This window comes from Anopheles ziemanni, chromosome 2 (assembly GCF_943734765.1).
Source record: "Anopheles ziemanni chromosome 2, idAnoZiCoDA_A2_x.2, whole genome shotgun sequence".
Lineage (NCBI taxonomy): Eukaryota > Metazoa > Arthropoda > Insecta > Diptera > Culicidae > Anopheles > Anopheles ziemanni.
Window position 1 is genome coordinate 87,145,777 of NC_080705.1, and position 22,313 is coordinate 87,168,089.

General features: G+C 47.7%; 7 protein-coding genes across 8 annotated transcripts; 4 read left to right on the forward strand and 3 right to left on the reverse strand.

Moving 5' to 3' along the window:
- The first annotated feature begins 300 nt into the window (after positions 1-300).
- Positions 301-5,967, forward strand: LOC131294641 (uncharacterized). The gene is made up of 6 exons (XM_058322685.1): positions 301-331; positions 2,121-2,513; positions 5,217-5,348; positions 5,411-5,556; positions 5,628-5,787; positions 5,855-5,967. The coding sequence occupies exons 1-6, from the start codon at positions 301-303 to the stop codon at positions 5,965-5,967; spliced, it is 975 nt and encodes a 324-aa protein (XP_058178668.1).
- Positions 5,968-6,949: 982 nt separating this feature from the next.
- LOC131282245 (adenosine 5'-monophosphoramidase HINT1) lies at positions 6,950-7,519 on the forward strand. Its single transcript, XM_058311657.1, has 2 exons — positions 6,950-7,093; positions 7,159-7,519. The coding sequence occupies exons 1-2, from the start codon at positions 6,980-6,982 to the stop codon at positions 7,426-7,428; spliced, it is 384 nt and encodes a 127-aa protein (XP_058167640.1). The 5' UTR covers positions 6,950-6,979; the 3' UTR covers positions 7,429-7,519.
- On the reverse strand, positions 7,517-8,917 carry LOC131282244 (rab-like protein 3). Of its 2 annotated transcripts, none has more exons than XM_058311656.1 (3): positions 8,804-8,917; positions 7,979-8,340; positions 7,517-7,893 (listed from the first exon to the last, which is right to left on the reverse strand). In XM_058311656.1, the coding sequence occupies exons 1-3, from the start codon at positions 8,847-8,849 to the stop codon at positions 7,528-7,530; spliced, it is 774 nt and encodes a 257-aa protein (XP_058167639.1). In that variant the 5' UTR covers positions 8,850-8,917; the 3' UTR covers positions 7,517-7,527. The 2 variants fall into 2 exon arrangements, with proteins under 2 accessions (XP_058167639.1, XP_058167637.1); XM_058311654.1 differs by having other exon boundaries at positions 7,517-7,908.
- Positions 8,685-10,672, forward strand: LOC131282243 (general transcription factor IIE subunit 1). Its single transcript, XM_058311653.1, has 3 exons — positions 8,685-8,957; positions 9,174-9,872; positions 9,954-10,672. Exons 2-3 carry the CDS (start codon positions 9,226-9,228, stop codon positions 10,618-10,620), a joined length of 1,314 nt encoding a protein of 437 aa, XP_058167636.1. The 5' UTR covers positions 8,685-8,957; positions 9,174-9,225; the 3' UTR covers positions 10,621-10,672.
- A 286-nt stretch (positions 10,673-10,958) lies between these two features.
- LOC131282508 (putative vitellogenin receptor) lies at positions 10,959-17,165 on the reverse strand. The gene is made up of 4 exons (XM_058311990.1): positions 17,034-17,165; positions 16,650-16,845; positions 15,063-16,568; positions 10,959-14,933 (listed from the first exon to the last, which is right to left on the reverse strand). The coding sequence occupies exons 2-4, from the start codon at positions 16,840-16,842 to the stop codon at positions 11,155-11,157; spliced, it is 5,478 nt and encodes a 1,825-aa protein (XP_058167973.1). The 5' UTR covers positions 16,843-16,845; positions 17,034-17,165; the 3' UTR covers positions 10,959-11,154.
- Positions 17,166-17,689: 524 nt separating this feature from the next.
- LOC131282511 (uncharacterized) lies at positions 17,690-19,012 on the forward strand. Its single transcript, XM_058311993.1, has one exon. The coding sequence runs from the start codon at positions 17,719-17,721 to the stop codon at positions 18,928-18,930; it is 1,212 nt and encodes a 403-aa protein (XP_058167976.1). The 5' UTR covers positions 17,690-17,718; the 3' UTR covers positions 18,931-19,012.
- A 23-nt stretch (positions 19,013-19,035) lies between these two features.
- Positions 19,036-21,521, reverse strand: LOC131282512 (DDB1- and CUL4-associated factor 8). The gene is made up of 5 exons (XM_058311994.1): positions 21,432-21,521; positions 21,040-21,135; positions 20,242-20,968; positions 20,017-20,162; positions 19,036-19,831 (listed from the first exon to the last, which is right to left on the reverse strand). Exons 1-5 carry the CDS (start codon positions 21,512-21,514, stop codon positions 19,321-19,323), a joined length of 1,563 nt encoding a protein of 520 aa, XP_058167977.1. The 5' UTR covers positions 21,515-21,521; the 3' UTR covers positions 19,036-19,320.
- Positions 21,522-22,313: the final 792 nt, after the last annotated feature.

Consider the following 22,313-nt stretch of genomic DNA (forward strand, 5'->3'; position numbering starts at 1 on the left):
TTTACTAAGACAAACCTATAGCTACACTACAAAATATTCCCATATCCATTCGAATTTAAAAGCACATGTTTGAACATCGGTACAAAACAATCGTTTTTTCCATTCGCTTGTTGCATCCTCCATCGAAAAAGAGAGCGAGCAGAAAATCCGTAAAAATATACAAACATTTGGCGACGTTTCAAACAACATTTGGCATCATTTAATACGGCAAATAAATGGTGACGACTTTTTTACCACCATACCCATTAAATATGATGATCTGCGAACATCGATTGGGCAGATTATTTACAATGTGCGAAAATGAGAACAACACAGAAGACCAAGCAGAAAAGTAGGTGCAACATAACTGAAAAAAATAAAATATTTGTCTACATTCCGAGCGGCGAATATGGCTTTTTTTTGTAAACAAAACCATAGTAAACAATTGATAAAGATTCCCAAATAATATCAAACGGAAGAAAGTAAATTTATATGTAAATAAACCGTTTTCCTTAAAAGGACTAAAATAACAAAAAAAATAGAACAATTATAAATTAAAATACCGTATTTGGTATTTACAAGGACTTTCTCTATGTTCATCAACTATCAAAGTCTGTCACTCATGTTAATTATGAATTGTAACAAAACAAATTGTTAAAATTGGGTAACATTTGAAGTTAAACCTTTTTCGTCACAAACATTAAATTATTCTTGCGTTACGTTGTTATACATACTAAAATACGGTAGGTCCTTCCAATGATAGAAAAACACATTAAAAATTTCAATTTAAAAAAACCTCGTCAAACCAAAGTATTCAACAAAGGATTAGATTGTGCTCCCTTGAACACATTCTAGGAAATGAATATTTAACTGATCATGGAAACGATATTTGCGCATCCAAAAATACCCCAACCATATTTAGTTCCTGCGCCACGTAATAATAGAACCTGTACAGTGCTTTCCCCACTTTCGTATTTGTCATCTCCCATTTCACGATTCTTCACGAACATACGGCCAACATATTTTGCACTTGTAAAAAGCATGTGCTGATGCTCCGATCCAGTCCGCACCGCAACCGCGGTGCCTTCCCCTGCCCGTACGAAACGTAAGAAATTGTTTCACACGGTGATTAACCCAAGTGGATCAGGTCCGCTTTGGCAGCGGGGCCTCCTCCTGTCCTGTGTCAAACGGCGGCAGTGCACGGTTTTCTAAAATAGACTCGCCCATTAGCCTTCCCGATTTCAGCGCTGGCACGGAATGCGGGCCCGCCCGAACGGATCGGAAGGCCAGAGATCTCACAACAACAAAAAAAAGATGCTCGGGACACAAAAGCAAACAACAATAAAGATACATGAAAGTACCATAACGTGTAGCGGATGGGCTGCAGATGAAAGCGAGCAGGGAGTGGGACAAACGCCAGACGGTAAATGTGCGTGAAATATGTCCCACTTGTCCCCCACTCTCTCTCACCTGCTTTCCCCGTTTCGAGAGGGTAATCCATTCCATTTGGCATTTTCGGAGCTGGCAGGATGAGTCGAGCCGGGGTGATTGGTTTGTTCCCGAAGCAACGATGAAGACATGCCAAGGGAATGTCCTGCCCGGCCCGAAAACGGGGTCTTTGGCAAGATGGATGATGGAAGTTTGTTTTACGCAACTGCTCATAAACTGCTCATAATTGTCCTACTATTGCAAGACGCGGCCCGGCGGCCGTTAACACCCCATTACCCGGTCGCATAGCGTTAAATTAAATAATCAACCCTCCGCTCAAGAGCGGCGGCGGTAGTTCCCATCGGTTGCTTCCCGTCTGGAAGAGGATCTGAGTCAGGGCGGGTTTCGCGGGTGGCCTACATCGGCTTGCCAGTACGTGCTTCAAATGTCAGGTATTCAATCTCCGAGAGAACCTAGCGGGTTTGACTTGCAATGCGGCTCGTGTTAAGCTGAGGCATTAATTTCCGAGGCTATGGTGGAAATCTGCAACCATGACGCTGTCGACATAAATTAACTTAACCATGGGAAATGGGATATACTCCTTAGAGAAATTATGAGGGATTTGGAACTAGTATTACACAGCATTACATGAACCTTAGCTACCACCAACGTGGCCTAAAATTTCATTCCACTTCCCTTTGTGCCGTTCACAGGATTCACCAGTGCCTGGCGCGAGGGTACCCCCTGGAGTAGCACTAACCGACCGCGACCACCTGCCCTGCGCCAGCAATGGACCGAACCGTACTTCGATCTGACCGTGTCCCGCAACGTGACGGTGCGCGAGGGCGAGACGGCATTCCTCACCTGCCGCGTGGAGAACCTGGCCCAGTACAGCATCTCCTGGGTGCGGCACCACGACCTCCACATACTGGCCATCAACTCCGACGCGTTCATCTCGGACGAGCGGTTTCAGGCGCTGCACAACAAGCAAACGGAGGAGTGGACGCTGAAGATCAAACGGACGCGCAGGAAGGACACCGGCATCTACGAGTGCCAGATCTCGACGATGCCCGTTAAAAGCCTGCAGCTGTATCTGATAGTGCTCGGTAAGAAGCAGCTCCGTGCTTGAGCTCGTTTAACGATTACATTGAAGGCGGCCATGATAAAAAAAACGGGTGGGTGTGTTGAAACTTTTCCATTACGGAACTACTAAACCATGTTAGGGGGTTTGCACACGAACGCGCACTGAAAGCAAATGTCGGTTTGTGCGGATAATTGGCACCGGGTTGATTTATTTAGCCATTTGCCGATTATTTTATTGCAGACATTCACAATCGGTCGCAATATTGAACAAATTATTCTCTTATCGGACAATCGTTTGGAGTGGATCGAATGTCGGACGATGTGCGGGGTGTCCGGAGCTCCACTCGCTGCCACTCGCCGCGGAGTATCGTAAATACACTCGACACCGGACCACTAAATCATTGCACCCATCGAACCCAACCCGACACTGGATCGTTACATCCGTCATGCACCGCGCAACACAAATAAACAAACCACAGGTCCGTCACCGCAGACCTCCACCAAATCGCAGGCCGAGGTGCAATTTAAAGCTGCCACGAATATATGTGCACCGAGCAAAAACCAACCATGCGGGTTTTGTGTATTTGAAACACGAGTTCTATCGACACCCCGCGAAGAGACCACCGACGTCGATGAAGTTTCTTCCGAAACACAACTCGCACGGATTCGCCAAACAGCCGCCCACTTGGATGCGAAACCGACGGAAGCACAATGCACACTAATGCAACACGATCGCCGTCGTCGCCACTAGAGAAACCGGAAGGAGATGTGGACGTTTCGTTGCCCCTTTCCCCCCGGATTCCAAACAAAACCTACCAAGGAGAAGCTCGGTAGACATCGTCGGTCAACAACAGCTCCGCTCCAGGTTCAAGCCGTTCAACAGAGGACGGATAAATAAACATCCATTTCTAGTGCGCGATCCGTAACCGATATGACTGCGTGATGCCAGCGCCTGCTGAAGCCACAATATATTCTGCCAAATTCCAACGATGCGATATTGTAAACTAAAAGCGAGACGGGATCGAAACAAACACCATCGTACCGGCAATGGCCAAGGACTGGCCGCGGTCGGGTTTTGGAGAAATTTAAATGTTCATCTGCTACGGCGGCGTCAACAGCGTCAAGCCAACGCATGTACAGTTGCTTACAGCTTCAATTTGAATGCAACGTTTATTTGCTTATGCAGCAGCAACACTCGGCTGCCGGGTGATGGGTGCATTATTTATCGACCAGTTGACTGCCATTATCACTTGAGGCCGCCGACGCCGGCTTGGAATGGGGATGGTAAAGTTAATTTTTCCCCCGAGTAAACACACTTTCAAGTGCCGATGTTGGGGCTGAATATGCATCAACCATGTTTGAACAGTAGCGTAATCAGTTGTGACATAGTCAATCATCAATCAGCTGACATTATGGTTTTAATTAGTAGCATCTTTAAAGTGTTCTTTTATTAATTTCTAACTTTTGAATAATGAAATCTCAATAATAATTGATAACCATTATGAAAAAGTTAAGCTCCTAAAGGCGACATTCTTTTTGCGGATATTTTCAACACCATGCCAAAGATTAGTTTTTATGACAACTGCCCGCAGAATAGTATATGGAAAGGTTGCAGAAATTAAAAATCTCACAGGTGGGAAATTTGGCAAAAAAGAATTAATTAGTTTCCTGCTTGACGGCATCATCCCAAGAAACGTTCTAGAAACCGTTCAAAAATAAAAGTAGTAAACAGAGCATACTTCGCACAAGAGTGCTTGGCTTGTGTTGGAGCGGGGAAATATTGTTGTTAATACAAGTATTAAGAGTTACGAAGGTTCTGCTTCAAGGTCCATCGATCTCCACTTCATGACGTCAGAGAATTTGTTAAATAAATTAAACCACGAGTCGTTAGTTTCCGTCATGCATTAGTATCAAAAGCCCCTCTGCGTCTATTCCTTCGTCTTACGGCTAGTTTCGAAAATCCCAACAGACGGTGTCCGATTGCTTTGTTAATTCAAACTCAACAAAACAATTCCGGTCGGTCTGCAAACTTCTAACCGAACACAACCGGCAACCGTCAATCACCGAGCGAAGCTAGTTGCGCCGACATATTTTTGTGAGGAAGTTTGGAAAACACCGAAATCCACCCGCACCACACTCTGCCATTTATATTAACGCCGGTCGACATTTATTTTGACACTCACAGCTTTATAAATGTGGTGTTCTGACTTATTAAACGGTTAATTTACATCGCCGTTGACACAGACAGAAAAATCCCCAACCGAAACCGAAACGGAAAACATGGAACGGCAAACATAATTGGAGTGCGAAAGCGCCAACGACCGCGGCCGTGGGCGAAGGAAATCGCCCACTAACGTCCTTCATTCGGAAAGAAATTGTTTCTTTTTTTCTGAAGAATCTTCAACAGTTTCTAAATCCCCCTCACGGCCCAATGGGGGGTGGACAAGCGCCTCACGGTCCAATAAATAACTGCTCATTACATATATCACGAGGTTTGTAGGTCTTTCAGCGGTGGTTCCATGGTTCCTCGGTGTTTCGGTCAATCATTTCCTCCGGGTCAAAAGTGTGCCACTTTCACTGTTCCTTAATTTATTTTTAATTTCCACAATTCAGACATCCTAGATTGACAAACGACAAACATACTGTCCACTTACTGGGCCCCCTGCCTACCCTCAGAAGCATCGATCATCGAGCTAACGAGCCATTATCGTAACTCTTTTCTCCAGATGACTCGGAGCTGGTGAGACGACAGGACGACATACTTTATGACATTCCGCCTTCCTCCGGCGAGCAGCATCTTCCGGAGGGCAAGAAAGCGGGCGATGTCTACAACCGGATGTACGCGGATCGTGTCAACGGTGAGTTGTCAGCGAAATTTCTTTTTCTGTCTCCAAGGGAACTTAAACCGACGGAGTTTTAGATTACCTGTTCCTAGCGGCGACCACGCAAATTCTCGAGGGTACGATGGTGTACGGTTACAAGGGGCAAAACATAAGCCTCACCTGTATCGTCAGCTATAATTATGCGGAGCGACCGAACCATATAGTTTGGTATCATCACAATGAGGTAAAAAAAAAAGCCAAACCACCTACACGTTCGCTTGGAAATCTTACAAATCTGCGTTTGGCTATTTGCAGATCGTTGCCTACGAGTCGCTGCGTAAGCGCGAACGATCGTCCATCAACAGCATTACCTCGAACCATTTGATACGCAACGCCGAATTCGATGACGCCGGAAACTACACCTGTGCCCCGGAGAGGTACGCCAGTGCCAGCACTATTGTGCAAATCTTGGACGGTACGTACGGGGCGGCTCCCAGGACCAATGGTGAGAATATTTTTCAAAAAGGTTGTTCATTCCACAGGCGAGGAAGCACAAGAGGTTAGCAGTGCCAGCATTGGCGACCGGATAAGTACAGCGATGAAATTGTTTGTGGCCCTAAGTATCCTGTACAATCATCGGGACAGGATGAGTTAGTACACTGCTGCAGCTATGAACACAATTTAGACGGCATGGCCGATACCCCGTGTAAATAATGTAAATACAGAAATTAATGAGAAAAATTCCTACCGTATTGGATTTAGTTTAGTTCCATAGTTCAATTACAGCAAATTTATAAGATAGTGAAAAGAGTAACGTTAAAAAAGAAAAACTTACGCAGGCAGTTCTATGACCTTTGAACGATTCTAACGTTGCCCCATCCGAAACTTCCTACTGGCTGGTATCATATCACAAATTAAGTCATGTTTCGCAAAATAAATAGGAAATCACAGCAAAATATAAATAAAATGATTTTCTATGCGAATTAAGTGTATTAAATTGCTTGCGCGATGGATAAACCGAGAATATGATTTGAACAGAAAAAACACACTTCATTCTTCAGAATTGTGCAAGAGCAAAAATGTGATTAGATATCTAACTTCGTTCTGCTACGTCTATGCATGCCAGATGCGCATTATATAACAACAGCGTGCTGAACACGTGCTCAAGCTGTAAATCTTCCAATTCATTTTCTTTTCTATGCAACAAAAATACCACAACAACCGATAAAACTAAAAAGATCCACGGAACGGAAAATTGTGGCGCTAAATAGCATGAAGTGATACTCTTTTAAAAATTCGTTAAATATCTTTCTAACAAAATCATCACATTTCCAGTGTTTCATTGAAACCATCAGAAGAACGCTGCGTAATTGTACATGGTTTTCTGTTTAATTTTTTATCGAGAGCCATCAAATGCTCTATAGAATAAACATTGGTAATTATAGAGTAAACTTTTGTTGTATAGTTTAGCATTAAACGTGCTACATTTTACTCCACCGGTGGTTATCGCCCCATATTCCCCTACTATTGTTTCAAAACTTATTTGAAAACTGCCATTAACCTGACTTGAAAACATGAACCCTGCTGTATAAACCAAATCGAACCGGCGGCATGATGTCAAAAAGGATCGATTCGCGATTCGCAAAACATTTTTCAGTGTGTTAAAAATGTCCGACGAAGTAGCAAAAGCGCAGTCCGCGGATTCCGCCGCGGAAGATACCATTTTCGGTAAAATTCTACGCAAGGAAATTCCCTGCAACTTCATCTACGAGGATGATAAAGTAAGATTTCGGAATGGTAGACGGTGGGAAGGATTTACTGAATGAACACCTTAAATCCCTTTCAGTGCGTCGCTTTCAACGATGTGAATCCGCAGGCCCCCATACACTTTCTTGTGATCCCTCGCAAAACCATTCCCCAGCTGTCCAAGGCCTCGGAGGAAGACGAAGCACTCCTCGGCCATCTGATGGTAGTCGGCAAGAAAGTGGCGGCCGAGCAGGGACTGGAAGAAGGGTTCCGTGTGGTTATCAACGACGGCAAAAACGGTGCACAGTCGGTTTATCATCTGCACTTGCATTTCCTGGGCGGTCGGCAAATGAAATGGCCCCCTGGCTAAACAGTGTTGAATGTATACGTGCTTACAATCTTCTTATCGGATGAATGCAAATAAACAGCGCTTAGCGCTTTGGCGGATTATTGTTTGAACGGAATTATATTACGATAAACTTTCAGTCACTGGGTTGGGATTGAGATAACTAAAGGTGTTCGCCGAGGATGTTGCCTGTTGTTGCGTCAAGTATGGTCCGAACGGACCGAGGGTAGTAGACGTGTAGTTAGATGTATACTTACGTCCCGAGTCCCGGCTGTAATACTTCCGCTCGATCACTTTATCGAAAAACCGAGCCAGTTTCACGGAGTCGGTCGTTCCGGCGGCCAACGATCGAGACTCGTGGCTATTGAGACAAATTTCGTCCGCTCCACACTGTTCCGCTATGCTACCTGCTAACGTGCGATTTAGTATCCGGTGCTTATTGTTTTCGTCCAACATGTCGAGCTTCGTACCGATGACCAGGATAGGAATCTGGCAAATTTTAAACTATGCCATTACTGTCATGGAGCTTTATGTGACTCAAATATTAGAGAAAAAAAAAAAGACGAACACTTACCTGCGTCGAACCGAGAAACTGCTCCGGATCAATGTCCATTGTATCACCTGCTCGTAGTGTGTCCTTTCCCTCCTTGTTTAGTATTTCCATTAGCCATTGCTGTAAATTTTCTTGACTTTTACGGTTGGTAAGGTCGTGCACGAGGATTATTCCGTGCGTTGGGTTATAGAAAACACCTCGCGCATTCTTGTGACTAATCGAACCTCCGACATCCCATAGCTCGATGAAGAAGGTATTTTGTGACGGAGTTCCTTCCTTGTACTCGTGCAGTTTCACTTCCACCGAACAACCCACCGTCCAACCGGGCGATGTCAGTGGTTCATTGTTGGCGATAAGATGTGTGAGGGACGTTTTTCCAACACCTGCAAGAAAATGTTCAGAAAGAAAATGTTATAACATAGCAGACCAGAAATTATTTACAAAAGTTTCGTCAGAGGAGCCCTCTTGTTAGAAGTTGCAGTTGCAAAGACAAAAAAAAAGGTGTTGAGAGTTAACTGGTGTAATTTCGTATCGATTAATCCATATCCCTTTCGCAAAACATGCCCGGTTTTGCATTCCGAAACAGAATCGTACGAAATCTGCGAAATGCAGTGCTAGCATCAGTGTTTACATAAAAAAATTCACCGGCTGATGAACATAAACAATCGAGCATTGAAACATTTGTCTGGCAGCACTGCACCGTCCGAAACGCCAATTTCCAACATGGCGCACCGCTAACAGGCACGGTGTCTAGTCGGGTCAGTAGAAAAGCACAAATTTCTCATTGTATCGCTCGTCGTTGGGGACCCAGGTGGCGCACAATAGAAACGCTATGTTACTAGTTACCAGAATCGCCAACAACCAGCACGCGAACTTTGTCGATAGCCGCCATAAAGTGAAGTGAAAAATCGTGACCCAATCGAACCTGGCCGTCGTGGGACGAACAACAATACTGCCTCCGCGGCAGTTGAATTGTTGCTGTCGCTTCAGAAGTGAACTGGTACGCATGAACAGCCCAACCTAGTGGTGTGCTTGTTTTGCTATTTGAGGAACGGTCCGGAACTTGGAATTGTTAGTCCCTCGTGCTGGAATTGCATTAATTTTAAAAAATTCGAAAAATGTATTCAGTTGTACTTTATAATATATTTATTTAAACACCTACCGTATGCCTTATGTACTGCTTATACTTATAATACTTTTGCTTTTTTTTTTACAGCATTTCAAACCTTTTAGTTACTGTAAATTAGTAAAGTTTCTCGAATACCAAAATGGGAGACCAACGATATGTGACGGAGATTCCAAGCAGCCTCAAGCAACTGGCTCGATTTGTGGTGCGAGGGTTTTACACCATCGAAGATGCGCTCGTCGTTGATATGCTGGTGCGGAATCCGTGCATGAAAGAGGACGACATATGTGAACTGTTGAAATTCGAGCGCAAGATGCTACGGGCAAGGATCTCCATTCTGCGAAACGATAAATTTCTCCAATCACGGCTGAAAATGGAAACAGGGCCCGACGGTAAGGCGCAGAAGGTAAACTATTATTTCATCAACTACAAAACGTTCGTCAATGTGGTCAAGTACAAACTGGACCACATGCGCAAGCGAATGGAAACGGAAGAACGGGATGCCACGAGTAGGGCGAGCTTCAAGTGTCCTTCCTGTAAAAAAACGTTCACCGATCTCGAGGCGGATCAGCTGTACGATTTCAATACGGACGAGTTCCGCTGCACCTATTGCGGGAGCGCTGTTGAGGAGGATAGTTCCGCTCTGCCCAAGAAGGACTCAAGACTGTTACTAGCTAAGTTTAACGAACAGTTGCAACCTTTGTACGATCTGCTGCGACAGGTGGAAGGAATCAAACTTGCACCGGAGATCCTAGAACCGGAACCGGTGGACATTGACACCATACGGGGGTACGTTGTGCAGATAGTGTCGTACTTTAAGTTATTTTTGTATATTGAGCTTTAATCTATTGATTCTATTATTTCCCGCAGTATCGCGAAACCAACCAACAAAGCACCAACAGAACAATGGTCCGGCGAAGCTACCCGATCGAGCGGGTTCGCCGTGGAGGAAACTCGGGTCGACATTACGATCGGCGACAGCGATACGCTCGATACCACGACGCAGCGTAAGGATCGCCCGGTCTGGATGACCGAGTCGACGGTCATTTCGAACGACATGGATGACAATTCGGTCGATGCCATTCTGGAGAAGGCAGCCTTTACCTCCACGCAGCCTACATCCATCTCCGCCTCCAACAGCCTCGGTGGCAGTATTAGTAATAGCAGCACGTCAACGAACGTAATGTCGTCGGCACGCAATCGGAAAGAAGACGATATTATGTCGGTGCTGTTGCAGCACGAAAAGCAGAGCGCAAGCAACACCACCAACGAAGCGGTACGGGGTCTCGCGCAGAACAACAACGACGGCAACTCGAGTGATAGTAGCGACGATATCGATAGGGATATCGAAAACACTGAAGTCCCGGTGGAGATAATGGATTCGGGTTCGGAAGACGACACACCGACGGTCACCGTCGCCGGAAAGCCGTACCCGTTGGATGAAATCACCGACACGCTGATAGCGGACATGACACCGCAGGAGAAAGAAACCTACATACAGGTGTATCAAGACCATTTCAGTCATATGTACGATTAATTGCTAGGTCAGTAAGAAATAAACAAATGTTAAATTTGGAAATGAGAAATATTGCCGCAAATACCAAATTGAATTGTTTTTTTCTTTTACTGTGCCATTAACGTTTTTTCCGCGCTTTTTGTAATGACATCTTTAGATCATATTTGGTACGCACTCAACCATTTTCATCAAATTCAAACACAGTACGCAGCCGCCGCTTGCTACATTCAAAGATAACGGTTTTAGACACGTGTGTATCTGGAAACAATTATTTTTACCAATAGTATAAGAAAACTTGGGAAAAAATAGCAATACAATGGAAACTACTTTCAAATGATACAAAATATGTTTAAAGATAATATATGTATAACGTAACATTTATTTCTCCTATAACAAGTTGTTAGGCTTTCGAAACAATCATTGTGGTGTGACGTTAGAGTCTTTGTTTTAAGACAAGTTTATTTAACGTCTTCGTTTTAAGACCAGCGAAACGCTCCATATTTCCTCGATATTCACATAACTTTAATATGTGCGAAGCACTCGCACAAACACACCTCAAACTATCAAACGTTCATTCAAATCGTTCGAATAATCGTAATACATCTCATCTGAGGCACTTATCGTACTGTTCTGCGTGTAACTTTCACATTCCGCATCGCACTCTTCGCGTGCAGGCGTGCTGGAAGGATTCGCTTGGAACGATAGTACATTCGAGCCGGACTTGTACAATTCCACATCCGCATTATCAACGGTACTTAGTTCCGTGTTGTTAAAGTGTATGCCAACGTCGAACTTGTGGCTAAACCGTTGCCAGTATACATAGTAACCCGCACCGCAGATGGCCGATATTAGGAGGGCGTACAAGGAGAAATTTAAAAGTTTAGACATAAAGCTGGACCCCTCTTCTCCGGCGTCTGGCTCTACCGCTGATTGTTCGTCCTCCAAAGCATGGCGGAATGGTTTCACCGCTAGACTGCTATCCTCAGTAGCCGGACATTTGTCCCCTTCGTGCACCTCTTGTCCATTCTGGCAAATACAGCGTCCCTTCGTCTCCATCGGGATACACAGATGGTCACAGCTGATAAACTTTGCGTCACAAACATTCAACGCCGACGACGACGGCTGCCGGGACTGGTGTACCAGCAGGAGCTGCTGTGACGGTGGTACGTTGACGTTGAACTGGGCACACTTATAGTTGCCGAACAGCTGACACTGGCCAATCGTAGCCGAACCTCGGTTAACGATCAGAGCTTGATTTTCGAAAATACTTAGCTCCACCGGTTTGTTGATCAGATGCGGCTGATCCCGGGCGAGGTACTTCAGATGTTGGCCGAGATAGTTCGTGCTACAAAGCGAATCTCCGCTCAGATCGGTAAAGTACAGCATCTCACTCTGCGTGTCCAGTGCGATGGCCGAAATGAGCGTATTCCGCTTGAGGATGAGCGTCTGCAGCGTGCCATCCAAGTTGGCGCGGAATATCATCGAATGCGGTATTTCGAAGATCCACGAATACAGCACCGAGTAGAACATGACTTTCTTTATCGGATCGATGGCTAGGGCTTTGACGAAATTACGCTTCGTGTAGGAGACCAACCGGGCGCACGCTTCGTGAGCAAAGTTGCACACCTTTATCGACGGTTCAGCCATATCGATAAAGTACACGTTGCCCGATATCCAGTCGACCGCAAGCTTTGCCGGTGCACCGACATTTTGTAGCACCTTCGTGGCGTTCGTAGCGAGGTCCACCTCGTACAGGGCCGAGCTGTCCTCCGAGGAAAAGTACAACCGGTTCGCGTGGATATTCGTCTCGATCGACACGATTTTACTACTATTCGCCGCCAGTAGCGTTTCGATTTGCGGTGGGTTAAGGGTGAGCTTGCGCACTTGATCGAACTTTGTGTAGAGCAGGTACTGCGTCGCTCCGACCGCTTTGCAGGACATTTTGTCGGACTTGAGCATAAATCCCTCGTGGCAGGAGCAGCGGTACGAGCCCTTGATGTTGGTGCACGTCTGTGCGCACGGGTGGCCACTCTCGCACTCGTTAATATCGACGCACTTTTTCATGCTACCCGCCAGCTGAAACCCTTCCAAACAGCTGCACACCGATCCGGCCGGCGTCTTTCGGCAGATCTGATCGCATGGGCCCAGCCCACCGAGGCATGCCGAGTTGCAGTTTCCATCCTCATCGTTCCCGTTCGAGCAATCACGCTTCCCATCACAGACCTGCGTCAGCTTAATGCATTCCCCACGTCGGCATTCGAACGTTCCTTCGCCACACTCGTCCAGGTGCGCGCTCGCACGAGAGTCAGCGGAAGCGGTGCAGTTCTTCTCGTCCGATCCATCGTCGCAGTCGATGTCCTTATCGCAGCGCCATTCCTTTCGGATGCACGTGCCATCGTCGCACTGAAAATCGTGCAGTCCACAGTTCGTGCAGTCCGCCTCGTCCTCACCATGCGGACATTCAGCCGTCCCGTTGCATCGGACTCCGATTTCAAAGCACTGATTCGATCGACCGCAGTGAAACACCGTCGAGTTGGTATAGTCCGACTCCTTACACTGCGTGGTCAGACGGTCGTGGCAGTTTTCCTCATCCGAACCATCCCCGCAGTCGTCGTTGCCATCGCACAGCAAAGTACTCTTGATGCAGTACCCTATCGCGCACTTACTGTACCCGGGACTGCACTCCTTCGAGTTGAGATGGCAGTTTTCATGCTCGTCGGACGCATCGGCACAGTCCGGGCTGCCATCGCACTCCCACGAACCGGCTATGCACTGACCGCTGTTGCATCGGAACAGCCCGCTGGTGCAGGTTATCGCTTGCTCCTGCTTGCTGGACACCTTCGTACAGCCCGCCTCATCCGACCCATCGGCACAGTCAGCCATACCGTCGCATCTCCCAGTCGCGTCGATGCATAACCCGTTGGAGCACGTAAACTGAAGCTCGCTGCACGTCCCATACCGCTCGTAGCCATCGCAGTTCGCTTCGTCGGACGCATCGGTACAATCGTTCGTCTTATCGCAACGCCTGCTCGACGGAATACACTTCGTTCCGTCCGTGCAACGAAATTCGTTCCACTTGCAACTGGCCGTGATTCGCGCTTTGCTCGCATCACAGTTCTGCTCATCCGACTGGTCCTTGCAGTCCACGTGTCCGTTACAGCGTTTGCTCTTCGGCAAACATTCGCCCGACTCGCACCGGAACTCACAGTCCGTCGCATCGATACAGTTTTGGCTTAGCGAAGAATTGAACACCATTCCCGTTGGGCAAACGCAAGCACCGGAATAGAGCCCAGCGGCAACGCAGATATGCGAACATCCACCGTTCTTCTTCAGGCAAGGGTGGTCGTGCTTTTGCGTGGGTCGTGTAGCCGCAATCGGGATCCGATCCGGTACGCTCATGTTCGGTGGAAGCTGAATATTAACCTTCTTAGTCGCACCCACGTTGTGCTTGTCCGACCAGTACAACCGCTGCGAACGGTACCCCGTCCAGAAGAGCTCGTTCCCGATCACGGTAAGTGCGACCGGTTGCCGAAGGTACTCCCGGTACAGGTGGCGCGTGTCACCCTCGTAGCTGGTGATTTCGATGCGATTGCTACCCATATCGCTCCAGAAGATTGCCCGCAGATCGTGATCGACGGCAAAGCTGATCGTTCCGTTACTGCTGAGCCGGCTCTCGATAACGTGCGTATGTTCACCGCGCCCCGTCATATCCTGCCGATCGATGTGCGTGTGCGGCGGCACGGTAAGCGACCGGAGGGCGATAAACATTTTGCCAGTCTCCGGAATGAGGGCCAACGCGACCGGCACGTCATCGCCCAGGAAGTGCTGAATGATAGACCGATGATGGGTCTGCAGACTATATATCTCAATAGTGGACCTTTCGGAATCGGCCCAGTACAGCGTGTTGCTCAGGTAATCGAAGGCCAGGGCGGAAATCTGCCCGATCCCGCTGCCAACCACCTGCTGCGTCCTCGCCGACTCGGGCTCCACGGTGAAGATGGCTTTCTGCACGTTGTCCGCGATGAACACATCGCCGGTGACGCTGTTGAACGCCATCAGGCTGATGGTCAGATGCAGCCCTTCGCCTTTGCCCGCCTCGTGGCGCCCGAATGGGTGATGCTTAAGCGATACCAAGTAGTTACCGATGCCTAGCAGAAGCTTCTGGCGCTTCGACACATCGACGCAGGTGTGCTTGTCCTGGTGCAGTTGCATTCCCTCCGGGCAGGCACAGGTGTAGGTGACGTTGGTCGTGAGCAGACACAGATGCGAGCAGGTGTGGTTCAAGCAGGCATGATTTCCCTTCGGTTGTATACTCGAATGATAGATGTGGACATCTATGGAAGATAAGAAATATATTTCCAATTATTGTTACTAAACTATGCACCTTTTTAGATAGTGTAATTACATGCATATAATACTTTTGAAAAGGGTCTTGTATATTTTTTAAAATATATAACACTTACCGAAGATCATACGATCGTGCACTACCGTACGACGATTCTTTCCGGTGAATTTGTCACACGATTGAATGCTCCTGGTATCCCAATCGGACCAATAGATGCGGTCGTTGAACACGGCAATCGAAAAAGGATGCTTCAGGACGTCCGACAAAACAACAACACGATCGCGCCCATCAAACCGCATACTTTCGATACGCTTCAGCTTCGCATCGATCCAGTACAGACGATCGTTCGGCCAGTCCAGCGTCAACCCGTTCGGCCAGTGGATTCCCTCGCTGACAATGACGGTCTGGTTGCTTCCGTCCATCCGGGCCCGCCCAATCAGTGCATTGTTACCCCAATCGCTATAGAAGATCGATCCGTTCTGGGGAAGCAGTGCGATACCGCGCGGTTTATGTAGCTGATCCTGTATGATCGCCTTGCAGTGGTAACCATCGTTCGAGCAGACGGCAATGTGCATCTGCCCACTGTCGCTGAAGTATATGTTTCCGGTCAACCAATCGAGCGCAATGTCCTCGGGGGAAATAAGCCCCGCCGTAAGCAACAACTCCCGTTTACTTCCATCCTCCAGCGCGCGCTCGATCGATTCCGTTTTGTGCGCAATGTCCGTCCAGTACACGTGGCTCCCATCGTACGCGACGCCAATAACCTGCGATAGCTCTTTGGCGATGTAGTACTGGTGCATCGAGGAGAGGTAAAGGCCACCGACGGCTTTCTGGGTGGTGTACAGCATCAGCGCTTCCGTGCCGGAGGACAGCTCGCACGTTCTACCGTCGCGCATCAGGTGAAACTTGTCGATGCAGGTGCACCGGAACGAACCGGGCGTATTGATACAACCCTGCGAACACAACCCATACCGATCGCACTCGTTCACGTCCTGGCACTTGCCCGATGGCTCGTCAAACTTGTACCCAGGTTCGCAGAGACACACGGCCTTACCGTCGGGCATTACCTTGCACGGCTGTGGTGCGCATTTGAGACGCGTGCAGGCATCGGATTTGCAACCCGCCCGCTCGTCGCTATTATCCCCACAGTCATCCTTTCCGTTGCACACCTGCTCCACATCGATGCACGTGTGATTATTGTTGCACTCAAACTTCCGGTGCTCGAGATTGCACTCGTTGACGCAGTGCTCCTCGTCCGAACCGTCGCCGCAGTCGTTCATCCCGTCGCACACCCAGCTGCTCGTCGGCAGGCAGTGCTTGTTCTTGCACAGGAACCCTTTGCACTTGCTCTCGATGTCGATGCAGCCGATCGTTTCGTCCGACCCGTCCAGGCAGTGCTCGACCCCGTCGCACACCAGGTCGGTCGGGATGCAGGCTTTGTCGGTGCAGGTGAACTCGGACTTGCTGCACAACTGTGCCTTGTGCGGGACCTCATAGTTGTCGCAGTTTTCCTCGTCGTCGCCGCCAACACAATCACGCTGCTTGTCACACCGACTCGAGGCACTGATGCACGTGGTGTCGTGCTTGCAGCGATACCAGAACGGTGCCTTGCAGAGGAAAAAATCTGCACATGCACACGTGCAACAATCATTGGTTAGGAATTGGTACAAATGCTAGTAGCGTTGTCCATAACATCTCAACTTACCACAGTCAGTTTCATCACTTCCATCGGCACAGTCTTGACTGTCGTTGCAATGCCCAGAAATCGGGATGCAGGCACCATTTTCACACTGAAACTCGTGCGATCCGCATGCTTTGGAGGAACCTCCGCCAAAGAAGCGCGGTTCTGCTATCACGCCTGCCGTCAGCAGCAAAACCAGAACGGCCAGGAAATCCATACCCTACACGCAAAGCAATAAAGGTAGAAAAAGGGTTGCATTATAACAAAATTCTTTTGTTTCACTAAACACGTGGCGACTCATAACCTAAGATTTCTTTTCAACTAAGCTTTTTGCGTGATTTTCGGCAAGCATACAGAGAACAATAATTGTGCGTCCTTAACGCAGTGGTAAGTGGAATTGTTTCTTACTTTTTACAACACTGCACACATGGCACCAACAACAAAAAGACAGAAAATAATTACAACAGCACTTCACACTCTACGCGGACTGGTGCAGGATATGGATTACGGACTGAGCCTGACCGGACGGCTGGATACAACTGACCAGTGAGAAGAGGAATATCCTTTTGTGTGGTCGGCCACATAATAGGCATCGAGGAAGACAAAAGGAGTAACGCACTTGAGCGCATTTTATGTGTGCAGTTTACATGATAATCAAGCAGTTTTGAAGACTGTTTCTACATCGTCGAAACGTATCAAATTGCTTTAAATTATTCTTTGCGTTTGTTTTCAACAGTTTTATAGCTTTTGTGGTTTTCAGAAACACGAAATTCCTTGCAAATTAAGAAGTTTTTCGATTTTATTGGCTCCAATTTTGAAATCACTTTCAATGCAACTCCTTTGATTTGAGATACTCCTCGAAGTCTTGAATAGCTAAACACCTTTTCCGATTATTTTTCCATCATTCTGTAACGGTAGTTTTAAAATAAAAAAAAATCATGTTCAATCTTTGGTATACCTCGCAATGGTACTGTCAAAATTCACAGAATTAGCTAGCCTACCAACCAACATACTTGATTGCCTTACGATTGTTTGTTTACGAATTTTGTTGGACAAATTCAGATTCCATTTTCCGCGAAAATTAAAGCTTAAAATGTCTCTTGTGGCGTACGAATACAGCAGTGATGAAGGCTCGGATGCAGAAGATAACCCGGAGGAAACAATCACAGTCCCAGTCAAATCGAATGGCATGCGGAGTAAACCAGAACCTGCAGGGCCTATAGAAAACGACGCAAATTCTGTTTCAGCACATTTGCCTCTTCCCGCACCGAAGAAAGCGAATGACCTGAACGTGGAAGAGGAGGATGACGAGTTTCTTCGCAAAAAGGCTATACCGGAAACATCGCTTCCAGCTAAACCGAACGTACGCAATGGCAAAGTGCAAATCACAATCCCGTCCATGAGAGAGTTCAAAGATGACGATGCAGGAGGTACGAAGAAAAACAAACCAGTAATTGGAGCGGCATTACCGAACAAATCCACTAGCCTGTTGAGTTTGCTGCCGAAACCGAGGACAGAACTGTTCGCAAAGCCAGTTTCCGCAACGAACTCGGCGGCAGGAAATGTAGCTGGTCCTTCAACCGCGAGCGCAGGATTTAATAAACGATTGGTCCCGGATTCAGTCGCCAACCGGCCACGAAGTGTACCGGCAAGCACAGTTAAAGCGGTCGATCGAAAGAATGCTCCGAACGCTGGCAATGCATCCACACAAAGCACTCAATCGGACCCGTCGTCAGCCACCAAAGAGGACAGCGATGAGGAGGACGATGGTGAGAATGTAGATTTCTTTTCCTTCAACAAAGTCGAAACCCTCCCCACCGTGAGCGCGAACGAGATCAGTGCGATGGTAGCGAAGAAAGCGGCCAAAATTGCCGAAACCGTCCGCAAATACACCGAACCAGAGGAACAACCAGATCCGTATGGTTCCGTGGGGCCAGACGATGGGGCGACCAATGCGCAGCAAAGCAATCCGCCCACCGATGATTTGGCAAGCGAAACAGCCCTGGCCGCTCTAATTGGTGGAAACCGGGCGAAACGAGCGCGTGTGGAACAGGTGGATCTAATCGAAATTACATCCGCCGATATTGTGCCCTCGAAGGAGGATTTCTTACGCCGGCAGCTCCAGGACGAAACGGGCTACGTACCCACGGGCCATCTCGTTGGCGATTGGACGTGTACCAGCAAGCGGAAATCGCACATTACGCAGCTGGCAAACAAAGCGCAGGCCAACGCACAGGAACTGGAAGCCATGTGGGCCGCTAACCGACAGTCGAAACGACAGACCCAGAGCAAATATGGCTTCTAGGCCAATGTGCGTGTTGATGCTACCTTTCTACGATCACAAGAACGATCAAGCGGATGAACTAAATAAACTGGCACTATTTGATACCCACCGTTTTTGTTACCCTTTTTTAGCATTAGACATTTTTATTCTAAATATTTGATTTCTCCAGGGGGATTATACCTTACAAATAGAGACAACTTAAAAGCTCATGATGGTAAAGTAACGGAAGCAAACAAAAAAGCGGTATTTTAATACCGATAACTTAAACAAACGAGCGTCGGTCGTGCGGGTATTGTTTGCACCAGGATTTACCGATAAAATGCTTACGCAGCTATTTCTCCTTTAAATACTGCCTTCACTTTAGTTTCTTGCGAATCGATCTTCCAACTGGCCCCCCAGCTTAAGATCCCCTTAAGATGGATTACAGCGCAACATTTGATGGGGCGAATCTTCCGGCTCATCGTCCATATCGTTGTTGCCATTGTTCGCCCGATTTCTGCGATTCGTTCGAACCTGCGCCAACCGCTGCCGGAAGTTGTTTGACGAGGCAAGGTACGCCGACAGTGACGGTGTGGCCAGCCGCAACAGCCGCGGGTGCATGAAAGTGTTCCGGCGCTCGAACATGTTGCGCCGCACGATGCGCCGGAGATCGTGGGTTTGGAACATCGGTACCTTCTGGTCTTCTTTCGGGCCCTTTGGTACCCAGATTTTGATGTCCTTGTCCACACCGGAGGTAGCCAGAATGGGGAACTCGGGGTGCGGTTCGAGGCAATTTACGGCACCCCGGCGGTCGCCATGCATCCAGTTAACGATGACCTGGCTGCTCTTCTCCCAAATGTACACGTAGCCACAGTCGCTTCCGCTCACCACGTACTCCGAGTGAGGGCCGAAGAAGTTGACACCCTTAATCGTTTGAGAATTGCTATTACAAAAAAAGGAGAAAAACAAATACTTTTTAAAACTTGCATAGACGTATGGTGCTTGATATCAATTTAAAAAACATAGCAGAATAGCCTCAAAACGATTGTGCATTGACCAAAAATAAGGCTTATTGTAATTTTATATATTTAAAGGAAATAGATTAACGTAAAATCCGCATCTACTTACCGATGTCCCTGGTACCGATTGGTAGGTTTCACCACCGATTGCGTTGAGGTATTATCGTACAAATAGATGTCGTCATCACTGAAGCTGGCAAGAATTTCCTTGCCGTTTTCATTGTACACCGCGCAAGTGATGCTTTCCGTCCCCCGCTACCGAAACCACGAAATGAAAAAACGTTACGAGTGAGGAGTAAGTACGACTGAAAACGTCGAAACGAAATTTCCTTACCGTGTCTTCCTGTGTGGTGTAGCGCTGAGATACGAGCAATCTTAGTGGCTTCGTTACGCTGCGCATATCGTAAACCCGGACGTATGAGTCACCGCCCGCAATGCAAAACTCCGAATCGTACGGATGTGTTGCGATGCTGTAGAGCGGTCGGTGCAGTTTTTTCAACATCTCCTGCTTGCCCTGCCGTAGATCGTAGATGCGCACCTTCCCGTCTTCGCCGGCCGTCATAAAGGAGAACTCATTGCGCGCCGGTATAGCAATCTTGTGAATTGGCGAATGGCCCCGGAATAGCAACTCCGTGTTGGATCGCCCGGACGGATCGACACGCGTGTGACGCACCTGCCCATCGCGTCCAGTCGAGATGATTTCCAGCTCCCCTTCGTAGCCCTTGTACTCCATGAACTTCGTCTGGAACACGTTCAAGCGGTGCCCGCTGTTGATCGATTTCAACAGTTTCCTTGACTCCCACTGCCAAAGGTTGACGTGCAGGTCGTCCGATCCGCTTACAAGCAGCTTACCGGACGAGTTGAAGCTCAGACTGTTCACGCAACCCGTATGAGCTTCCAAGCGGTGCAGCAGCCCCAATCGTTTCATCACGTGCATCGAACTGTAAGCACGTTTTTGAAACTGGCCCGGAGTGTAGCGACCACCGTGGGAGGATGCTGTCGCTCGCAGCGGAAGCCCATACTGTCGCTGTTGTATGTCACGCATCATATTCCAGTTGTCCCTAGAATGACAATTTATTGCTATTAGTTAATCAGGATTTCAAAGGGCGAGCAAATCACCATGACTACGTACTTTAAATCGTCAAACATCATGCAAGTAATGTTTTTCATGTCCACCAATTCAGCAGGATCCGGATTATCTTCGACAGCTGTCTCCGATTCAGTAGAGCTGTAAAAGAAATCAATAATGTGACTCGCAGTAACTTTGCCATACCGCGTGCGATAGTCTCAAAATTCTATAGAAAACTTTTGTTTTGCAAAAAACATTATTATTTTTAATGAAAAATAATAACCAATCGTACTCGGCCCCTAACTGCGAGGGTTACTGCGATCAAAGCTTCCACACGTAGCTTTAGCTTAGATCTAAGTACTCCGGTGGTAGAGTCGGTTACTTTTTTGCGAACCAATGTTTTCAATTGACGGACAATGTTCGCAACACAGCACAGGCCCGTTTCATTGGCATACCCTGGGAAAGATTCTTCACTACTCGACGACATTGAGGAATCGGAAGATGAATCACTGAAACTTTCCTCACTGGCATAGTCCATCGCACCTACGTCAATGTTTTCCACGAGGTGCGGGACTAGTCCTCCGGGAACATCGTCGGAGCTATTATCGGAGCTCTCTGCTTGTTCATCGAAAAACTGTGGTGGCGCAAACAGCTCCGCTATGTCATTGGTGAGCTGATTGAGCAAAGCGAAACAAGAGGGTGTTATAGACAAGCGTAATGTAGAGGAATTTCAGCATTCACTGTTTACCTCTTCCCTCATGCGACCTGCTACCTCTGGATCGTTGAGATCGTAATCGTCATCATCGGATGAATCGTCATCATCCTGTTCATGTGCCTCGTTGACATCTCGATTAAAAATGCTTGCGTAGGCCAAACGACGCACATTTCTACGCAGCCGATCCAATTCCTGCCGGCCCCTGCTAGGTGGCCGGTTTGAGCTGCTTGAAGCAGCCGGCGGATTTGCGACGGCCAGCGCGTTTGTTTCATTTGCTGCTTCTGCTCTGGGTGGCTGCTCCTCACGGGGAGGCATATCATCTTCGTTCACACCAAACCGACCTTCGATGAGCTGTTGCCAGCGGGGACTGTCCGAGGTGGCCTCCAGCATCTCAAACAACGATAAACCTGGTCTGGTGCCTCTAGTGGATCGTGGAGGTTGTACCGGACTTGGCCTTTCCTCTCCGTTTGCATTTTCGCCATTAGATACAGATTCGCTAAAATAAAATTAACAATTTCGACACCGTGAAACAAGTCCTCTTTGTACACTTTCAATTGTACCTACCCATTGGAAGGAACTTCAGCGGATGCTGCAGCCGATGTCGTGGCTGAAGAGGTCGAGG

Coding starts and splice junctions, on each gene's coding strand:
- LOC131282512 (XM_058311994.1), bottom strand. CDS start 21,514: ATGGACTATGCCAGTGAGGAAAGTTTCAGTGATTCATCTTCCGATTCC. Junction 21,136..21,431: donor AGTGAAGAATCTTTCCCAGG/GTATGCCAATGA, acceptor TTTCTTTTACAG/CTCTACTGAATCGGAGACAG. Junction 20,163..20,241: donor ACACCACACAGGAAGACACG/GTAAGGAAATTT, acceptor TGGTTTCGGTAG/CGGGGGACGGAAAGCATCAC.
- LOC131282508 (XM_058311990.1), bottom strand. CDS start 16,842: ATGGATTTCCTGGCCGTTCTGGTTTTGCTGCTGACGGCAGGCGTGATA. Junction 16,569..16,649: donor AAGTGATGAAACTGACTGTG/GTAAGTTGAGAT, acceptor GTGCATGTGCAG/ATTTTTTCCTCTGCAAGGCA. Junction 14,934..15,062: donor GCACGATCGTATGATCTTCG/GTAAGTGTTATA, acceptor TATCTTCCATAG/ATGTCCACATCTATCATTCG.
- LOC131282244 (XM_058311654.1), bottom strand. CDS start 8,849: ATGGCGGCTATCGACAAAGTTCGCGTGCTGGTTGTTGGCGATTCTG. Junction 8,341..8,803: donor GCTGGTTGTTGGCGATTCTG/GTAACTAGTAAC, acceptor ATTTTCTTGCAG/GTGTTGGAAAAACGTCCCTC. Junction 7,909..7,978: donor AGTTTCTCGGTTCGACGCAG/GTAAGTGTTCGT, acceptor GTAATGGCATAG/TTTAAAATTTGCCAGATTCC.
- LOC131282243 (XM_058311653.1), top strand. CDS start 9,226: ATGGGAGACCAACGATATGTGACGGAGATTCCAAGCAGCCTCAAGCAA. Junction 9,873..9,953: donor GACATTGACACCATACGGGG/GTACGTTGTGCA, acceptor TATTTCCCGCAG/TATCGCGAAACCAACCAACA.
- LOC131282245 (XM_058311657.1), top strand. CDS start 6,980: ATGTCCGACGAAGTAGCAAAAGCGCAGTCCGCGGATTCCGCCGCGGAA. Junction 7,094..7,158: donor TCATCTACGAGGATGATAAA/GTAAGATTTCGG, acceptor AATCCCTTTCAG/TGCGTCGCTTTCAACGATGT.
- LOC131294641 (XM_058322685.1), top strand. CDS start 301: ATGAGAACAACACAGAAGACCAAGCAGAAAA. Junction 5,557..5,627: donor TTTGGTATCATCACAATGAG/GTAAAAAAAAAA, acceptor GGCTATTTGCAG/ATCGTTGCCTACGAGTCGCT. Junction 5,788..5,854: donor TATTGTGCAAATCTTGGACG/GTACGTACGGGG, acceptor TTCATTCCACAG/GCGAGGAAGCACAAGAGGTT.
- LOC131282511 (XM_058311993.1), top strand. CDS start 17,719: ATGTCTCTTGTGGCGTACGAATACAGCAGTGATGAAGGCTCGGATGCA.